Below are 9159 nucleotides of genomic sequence, written 5' to 3'. Positions count from 1 at the left end.
ATTCATCAAAAGTTCCGGTCCCAACTTGGGCCCAACTATGTATTGAATCACTTCCATGTTGTAATAAGTTATAAATTTTTCTTGGTCTCATCTTAAGGAAACACACTTCCACATATTTCTAATTGTCAATGAGGACAAAAATATGCAAGAAATAAAATACTTGGCGCTCAAATATTCTTATTTAGTAAATGCAATATTCATTGAGGATAAATAAGTCAATAACTAATATTTTTTTAACTACACCTCTATTAAGTAAGAACCTTCCTAAGTTATAAAATTGGTTTAGTCTCAACTTTATAGAGGTTTTATTGTATCCATTCAGGTCTAACATATACCGAGTTAAGCCCATAGGCCGTTAATTCAAGTCCAATGACAGCCTAGTTGGGCTTTCACATGACTCTCTTTTTTTATGGGTGGTAGATGTGGGCTAAGCAGCACAATAAGTTTTTCATAAGAGTAGTAATACACTTACTATCTATTTGTACCATATATCTAATAGAGTTAGGATCCACAAACACATGTGTGTCGCATCTCTAATAAAGAGATGGTACAAATGACGGTAAAAATAACATTATTCTTTTCATAATAACTTTGTATCAAGCTCATTATCCACGAAATTCGTCTCAAAGACCTTCAACTTACAAGTTAAAGACGGAATATTTACCAAAAAGTTGGAAGTCAAGGTCATGACAATGAAATGAAACTCCAAAGTAAAATAGTTTTCACACACCCATTTTACCATTCTAAGCAACCTTTTTTTCTATGTCCCTTTTCTTTTTCGAATTATTAAATTAATGCCAAAAAGAGAAAGAAAAAAAATTGAAAAAAGTTTCTTTTTCTTTTCCTTGCGAAAAGTTATAAATAAATAAGTAAAATAAATATATATAAATAAAAATAAATAAAAAAAACAAAAAAAAACAGAATAAGAGTACCGAAACTGAGCTCCACATACTCATTTAACTTGTATCCATGGCCACACTTTCCTGCTATTCCCTCCACCCTCTTTCTTCTTCTTCTTCTTCTTCTTTTCCTTCAACATCTCAATCTTTTCCACACCAACCTCAAACAAAACCCGAAACCCCTCCTCCGCTCATCCGCTGCTCCGCAACCGGCATTGCCACTATTGCCGCCCCCGGACGTGAAATCATAATTCAGCCAACCACTCGGCTGTTGGTCCAACCTATTCTCCTATTTGCTGGCTTCGATAGACCCTTGGACACCCAAACTTTTCTTGCCACTATCAGTGTCTTGGCCGCCATTGCTCTCTCCCTCTTTCTCGGCCTTAAGGTAACTACCTACTCCTTCTGCCTTTGTTTTTCGAAAAATTATAAGGGCAATTAGCTACAATAAACATATTTTGACATTTCTTTGTAGAAATGATCAGTGTTTATTATGTCGTCATCATAACATCGTTGTGTTGTTGTGTCGTTGATATATGAGATCAATATGCCGTCTTTACTGAAAATTAATCATTTCTGCTAACCAAATATCAAAATACGTTTATTGTGGCTAGTTTTCCAAATTATAATTATCTTTACAAAATGGGGATTATGGATTTTAGCTTTTTTGGGTTAAATGTGATGAATCTTTTGCAGGGTGACCCTGTGCCTTGTGAGAGATGTGCTGGCAATGGTAATCACTTTCCGGTTGCTTTTGTTATCTTGGTTTTTAATTTTGAGATAAGAAATGAATGATTGACAGCAATATGAATATGATATGGATAAAGTTTCAGCACTTATGTCATTGAACTAGTGAAACACGTTGAAATTTTATTAAAAAACCCAAGTCTCTCAAAAAAGCACTTCTATGGCCCATATGTACTTTTAAGTTTTTCTCCCAAACTAAGTCAAAAGAACTTTTGGTTGTTTGAAAACGCTTTTGGTTCTTCTCCTAGTAGTCCCATACCATACAGGCCCTTAATATGACACTCAGGTACTAATCAAACGGTGCAAGCAGAGACCAAGCAACTTTTCCTAATGGAGGCTTTAGGCCGCTAGGGCTCATGTCCACTTGTGTGGCATTTGCATTTTAGTTAGCCCTTTTTTTATGCATTTTTCATGCTAATATGGAAGGGAAAATTGTAACACTAATCATGCAGTAAAGTCTCTTATAGTTGATCAATTTTAAACTTAGGATCTGCAGCGAAGAAATAAGCCGAAGACGGACTTGGTTGACAACATGTGTTCTTTGGATCTCGATTAATATTATTTTTCACGTAGTTTCAGTCACCAGACAAGTAAGATTTTCCCAGTGCTTACCAGCGTAGGTTGAGGTTTAAACATGGGACTGAACCCAACCAGTTTAGACTGAAGGGTTTTAAGTACAATTAGCCCTTTTGTAGCTTGCACTGTCGCACATTATAACTTGGGAACGGTCTACTCTGAATTTTATCTTAATCATGATTTTGAACTCTCTCAGTTTCAATGTGATGTGATTGCTACGATTTATCTTCTTGGAGTCTCTTTTTGTGAGCATTTCACAGTATTGTGCACAGTTTGAGCTAGGTTTTGGACGAGTTCTCGAGTCAGGGGAATCACGTTGGTACTCAACCATTAGAACGTCATGTAGTGTTGAACATCTAATTGTTGATCCCTGCTCTACAAAACCTTAGTTTGAAGCATCCAAGGATCTATCATATAGGATTAGGATCACAATGCTGCAAGCAAAAAATGTTAGTACTGGAATTAAAATATACGGATCTGTAAACCATCTGTTTAGTTTCTTTGTTTCAACATTTAGTAATTCTTTTATTTGTTTCAACATTTTGTCTATCACTGAGACTTGCCCCCGGTGGTGTCTCAGTACTGTCCGTCTTCTCCTAATACATAAATATTTTTGGGACCGGTAGGTGGTACGAAATGTGTCTTCTGCAACAATGGCAAAATGAAGCTAGAGACAGGCTTGGTTGACTGCAAGGTTTGCAAGGGTGCAGGTAATAGTTTCTGACATCTTCTTTGCTGAATTATTACGATCCTTAGACCTTAATTAGGCATGTATGATCATCGAAGGACATAATCGATCTAGGGTTTTGGTTAATAATACTCTCTCGCCCTTCTGATTTTTTTTATGTCTGTGGTACTACAACAACAAGTGCTACTGAAGTACCGTGTCGCATGTCACAAGTTGAAGTACTGAGCGAGTACCCAATAAGTAAATCGTGTAGATTAATACTAATGCAACCCTAATCATATCACTACTACTACTAAGTACTGAAATGCCATTGAACAAGTGAAGTAGTAGTCTTGTACTCCTATTGGTTTCTGGGGACATAGATTATTAGGATCTTTTAGTCTTGAACTCTGCATGCCCCTCAATGATTCTGGTAGTAATCAGATTGTCAAGTTATTCACCAGATTGTGAACTTCTTCGATATTTGTTTTGTATGGTTCAATCTCTCATTTTCTCACATATTTATTTATTAGGTCGTAGCTTTCGCAGTAGCTTCATCGATTTTTTTTTTTTTTGGTAGGATTGGTACTTTGCAAGAAATGTGCAGGTTCTGGCTACTCTCGACGGCTATGAACTATGTAACAATTTTTAGAATATTACTCTGCTCTCTCTCTCTCTCTCTCTCTCTGTCTCTCTCTATTTGCAATTCTGAATGAACTTTCTCTAGCTCCAACTCCTTTTTGCCTAGATGTATATCTTCTTTTTGTACATTCAAGTGGTGGCCACATGCTCTAATGTACATGTGCTAATTCAAAAAATTGCATTCTAATTCGTATTTTCTTCCGTTGTGTGTGTGTGTGTATTATTATTAGAATCGAAATCTTCTCAAGCATTGTTCGTTAGCGAGAAATGGATTAAAACCATTTAGTCGTTTGATAGCCATTTCGTTTTCACTATTTTTTAAACTGATAACTTGTGTTGAAACTACTTTCAAAACTCAAAGAAGTAACTTTCAGTTTTTCATTTTGAGTTTTTCATTTTTCAAAAAATTGAAAGTGGTTTGAGTATTCAGCTTTCAAAAACAGTAAAAACTAAAAATTGAAAATAAAATGGTTACCAAACGGCTACATCAACATAATAACAAAATTATTGATAGAATTTTACCAAAAGAACCACATTGATGTGAAACAGTGAAAGCCATAGAATAAACTGATTGACATTGAAACTTAAAGACCAAATAGAGGAGTTTGATTAATTTTAAAAACCATTCACAACAAAAGCCTTTGTTTAATGCACGAAATAAAATTTGACGTCATTTCCCTATCTTAAAAGATAAGAGGTTTTCTCTTCTTTTTTTTTTATAATTATTATTATTATTATTGCTACTACTAGTAGGCAAATGCCACAGTGTGAAAAAAATTCTTTTTATTTTTTTTCTCAAATAGTTGTTTTTTTTTTTTCTAATGTTTTTATGAGAAGTTATTTATTTTAAACGGGCAGCATGAATAAAATGGGGGTCGACAGGGAGAGAGAGAGATGTAAGTTGCGGTTGACAGTTACCAGGAGAGAGAGAAATGTCAGCTTAGGTATTATTGATAAGTTGACATGCTGCGAGGTTGAGAAGAAAAAAACAGCAAAAACTTAGATTATGTGAAATTACTTTAATGCTCATATTTTTTTCTTTTCTAATTTTTTTAATTATATGTTGTAGGGTATAATAATAATTTCATTGATTTTTAGTTGACAAACAAAGTTTTATTAATAGGTAGTTTAGATTATTATAATAATTATTATTATTATTATCATTATTATTAAGTTAGCTTGAAGCTTAAATCAAACAAAATCAACCTGTAAATTAGCTTTGGTTTAGTTGTAGTTTGAGATGTAAACCTACTTAAACTCGAACACGCCTATCTAAATGATAAACCTTTATAGACAAATTGGATTCAAATCAGACCATGCTTAATCCTAATAACACAAGTGACGAGATTATAATGTGTTAGCCGCCACTTAATTGACCATATGATCCCATCATGAGATGACGTCATAAGCCGAACTTAATGATGAAAGTCATCATAAGATAATTATGATGTGAAGGAATTTGAACCAAATAGTTCATTATTCATAAATAAAAGCAACTACAAAGTGTTACTAATCAACCCCCCCCCCACTTGGGGACACATGTTCAGTGATACAATCTCATTATTATCACAACATACCATAGCTAGTAGTAGTTTCATACAACAGTAAACACAAAGTAGTGCAATGTCATGCATAATCGAAAGTATGATCATGCAATTATTACAAACTAAAGTAAACTGCAATAAGAGAGTCGTCACCAAAATCTGAAGGTGAAGGTCTCACTGCCAAGCCCAATCGCCACTTCCTAAATCATCCTTGTTCTCTCGCTATATCCTGAAGCGTCGAAAAACAAAGTGTGAGTGGATCAAGTTTATTCTAGTCAAAATCATTCGAATATAATAACCTCCGTTTTGAAATCCCATAGATAGTTGAAAACTACATACATAGAGTACTATCGTAATAGTAATCAAGTTCTTATCACATCACTCGTCATATTAAAGAAAGTAATCTCAATCACATTATCAAAGTAAATAAAATGTATAACAAGCAGGTGAAACGACATCTACCTGATTGATGACTAGCGTCTACTAGCGAATCTAGCCTCTCCTGAAAATATAAGTACCTGCAACATAAACCTACAGCTGTGGCTAGCTATACGACGATATGTATGACTGCCATGAGGTTGATGACTACGTACACAACCTTTAATTTGACTGCCATGAGCAAATACACCAATTTTTGTGAAAGATTATTGATCAATCCTTTCAATTGATTGAACTCACTATGAAATATTGTTGATTAATAGAGTGTTTTGATAAATAATGAAAATCAAAACCATGCAGACTAAGAAAAAATTCAGTGGAACCATTTTACCCCTCCGTGCATTTTACATTCACATAACATGAATATTTAGGAAGACTAAGAAAATATAAGAAATTTAAATTCGAGTCAAGGCATGAAAATTACTTAACATTCCACTAGTTCGAGAATAAAATATAATATTTTACGACATGGGTTGTAACAGTCTACCCTCTTTAAGAGAATTTTATCCCCAAAATTTTTACAACAACTAGTAGAATAGATAGGGATATTATGCTATCATACTTTCAGTTACAGAAACTGGTTCATCTTCATAGCTTATGATTGATGTTAAGACAATCTATTTTTAATTTCAGCCTAGGTAAATGTTAGACAATTTGTTGTTAAAACCACTTTACGCCCTACTACAGTGCTCATGATTGATCAGCACTTGTCTCATTTTACTACTCTTAAGTATCATGAAATTCCCACTAATTTTCATTTTACTACTCCTAGTTGGGGTGAGAAGAAGTGAACGTGCAGGGAATTTGTAGAGACTTGACCTCGAACTAGACCACCAGCATAACGCAAGCCAAGATCGTGGTCGTTGACGACCCACGACATCGGCGAGCAGACGCCAAATTCGACAGCCTGTTGACTGACAACATGGGAGCCATATCCGCACCTAGTGGCCCATGAAAACCCTTACATCATATCAAAGTCATTCTGATTTTGTAGTTCACAATCAACGTCACAATTTCCATTTTGTATGTACACTTTTTTTTTTCTTTTTGACAAAGGGGCATAGGCCTGAAAGAAAATGAAGATTACAATAGAATATCACAAGGCCATGAGACCCCAATTATATCTGCAACTTGCAATCGATGACAAGAATAAGGAGATTGCTTAAAAAACACTGGACCAAATGAGCTAAATCATCATCAGCAACAAAATTCTTTTCACAATAGATATGACAAATTTCACAATACCAAATTTGGTGCATAACGGCTCGACAATTCAGTACTAAACTTCCCAGAGGGTGATTATCCACTTTTGCATTAAAAATCAATTGAACTGCAAGAGCAAAATCTGATTCTACCATAATCTTCTTAATTCCATTATTTCATGCAAATTACAGCCCAATAAAAACATCCCAAACTTCAGAACATAGAATCTCACCTCGACCAAGATTAGCACAAAAACCAAAAACCCATGCCCCCGACGAGTTTCTAAGGACACTGCTAGCACCAATGAAGTTGGCCTCCCCCTCCATTATCCTAAACAAAACAAAAAGAGATTGAAATCACTAAGACAAAACATAAACGGTTACTGCAACAAAGTTACTACGAAATTGAAATTACATTACCAACACCCAAAGTTGTAATTAACTGAAAATTGAAGGAAGATTAAATATCAGAGTAATAAAATTATCAAATAAAATCCACAAACATAAGCAAAGCCAAAAATTGAAACATTCAAGTCCAAAATTTATTACAAAATCACAAAATCATCAATCCAATGCAAGTAAACAATGAAAAAACATAGAAATAATTGAATGCATAGAACATAATTGAAATATAAAAACACACTACTCAATCATAAAATGCCAAATACGATTGATCTCCAAACACCACAGAAATTTGAAAATCTTAAGAGTATTTTGAGTCATAAGAATCAACCAAGCATCATGATCGAACTTGGAGTAAAAAATCGCACAAAAAAATCCATTGCCATTAAAACTCTGGTGTGATACTTCAAGCTATTGAACGCGAGGGCTCTATTGGTGCGCCTAAATTGAAGGGGCTGATTTAATTGGCTGATGGATTTTTAAGGGTAAACACGTCATTTCCAATGAGCCCATTAATTTTTAACAAACGATATTATCTATACTAAAAGAGTGGGAGAATAGGCTAAACCTCACAATGAGCTAACAATAATAGGATTCAAATCCGTCTTTGGCGAGAATCGATCCAAAGACTTCTCACTTACAAGTGAATAGGAATACTACTAAACCGCAGTACTAAGTGACATGAGCTCATTAATTAAATCCAAACAAAACTTATGCATTGGTACATGGATAATTAGTAAACCTTTTAGTGATTTATGGCCAAACTCCGTCATAGAATTTGGAATGTTCATGGGATAGGAAATCTCAATCCTATCCTAAATGATTCTCTTCAACTAAACCCATTTACGTAGAGATTTTTCAATGTGTTGGGAACCCGTTTTGGTACACCAAGTATAATAATATAATTAATTGAAAACTAGTAAAAGAAAATTCTAACTAATTATATAATGACACTTGATGCAACGAGCCGTACTTTTGGCATACTAAAAAATTTCTCATTTCATGTTAGTAGTGATTTTGTTTTCTGTTTTGGTTTACAACTGTGAAGACATACTACCGGATGTGTGAAAAATAAAAATGGATGTGTGAGTAACGCTCTTCTTAGTATATTAGGTAAGTAGTGGTTAGATTTTCAGATTATTTTAGTTGATCACTGAACGTTGATGTTTTTACAAAACAACCTATTATAAATGATTGTTGATGTAATAAGGATATAATATTATTTTGCTTTGCTTTTTAATTTGTTAGCAAACTCAAATGTGGAAGCGGTAAAATGATGCGAAAATTAACTTAACACACAAATTAAAACCCTCTTTTGACAATTGTAGTATGTGTATAAGTATGGATCGTTCTAAACCGGGGATTAGGAGGGAATGCTAATCTAAACTAAACTGACCTAAAAACATAAAAACTAGACTCTAAAACTCTAACTAAGGTTATATGACTCAAACAACCTTAAAAGACTCAAAACAGCTTTAAACAATCAAATTGACTCAAACTAGATACTAGGAATGACTTTGAACGAAAATTGATTTAATTATGACTCAAGACACTCAAAAACACAAAATAACACAGATTCTAACCTAATTGACACTTAAAACAAAGGGGGGGTTTTGGTTTTGACAAATTTGAACTAAAACAAGACAGAAACTAAACTAGACAAAGTTTGGTACAAATTTGGATTTATGGATGGTTTATGGGCTTAGCTAGAGGTTCCTTATCCACACATAATTATATGAAAATTAATCGATTTCCAGTTACTCTTTTGTTGAATTATGAACGACAATGCCCCAGATTAACCGTGTCAATCACTAATTAACCCTTAGATTTTCCTTTAGTTATTGGATTGGATGACATCATTCGACAACCCAAAGCATTCTTCAAAAGTTCCCTACATGACATCATAATGGAGATACAATCAAAGATCATTATGTTCTGTGAAAATCATAAGCATTGACAAAGCATTCGTAACTATGACATCATGATACTCATGCCAGGAATTTAACTTAACGCGATCGTGATTAGCAACCTTCACTACTTGT

The 9159-nt window shown here is 34.1% G+C and overlaps 1 protein-coding gene and 1 long non-coding RNA gene across 2 annotated transcripts; one reads left to right on the top strand and one right to left on the bottom strand.

Moving 5' to 3' along the window:
• Positions 1–924: 924 nt before the first annotated feature.
• Positions 925–3720, top strand: LOC103448131 (protein disulfide-isomerase LQY1, chloroplastic-like). The gene is made up of 4 exons (XM_008351603.4): positions 925–1287; positions 1596–1632; positions 2849–2932; positions 3470–3720. The coding sequence occupies exons 1-4, from the start codon at positions 970–972 to the stop codon at positions 3520–3522; spliced, it is 492 nt and encodes a 163-aa protein (XP_008349825.3). The 5' UTR covers positions 925–969; the 3' UTR covers positions 3523–3720.
• Positions 3721–5078: 1358 nt separating this feature from the next.
• On the bottom strand, positions 5079–8634 carry LOC139189307 (uncharacterized). Its single transcript, XR_011573080.1, has 2 exons — positions 5538–8634; positions 5079–5304 (listed from the first exon to the last, which is right to left on the bottom strand). It is a non-coding gene; the product is annotated as an uncharacterized lncRNA (long non-coding RNA).
• Positions 8635–9159: the final 525 nt, after the last annotated feature.

Source organism: Malus domestica, chromosome 11 (assembly GCF_042453785.1).
Source record: "Malus domestica chromosome 11, GDT2T_hap1".
Taxonomy (NCBI): domain Eukaryota; kingdom Viridiplantae; phylum Streptophyta; class Magnoliopsida; order Rosales; family Rosaceae; genus Malus; species Malus domestica.
This window is presented reverse-complemented; position numbering and strand designations above follow the sequence as displayed.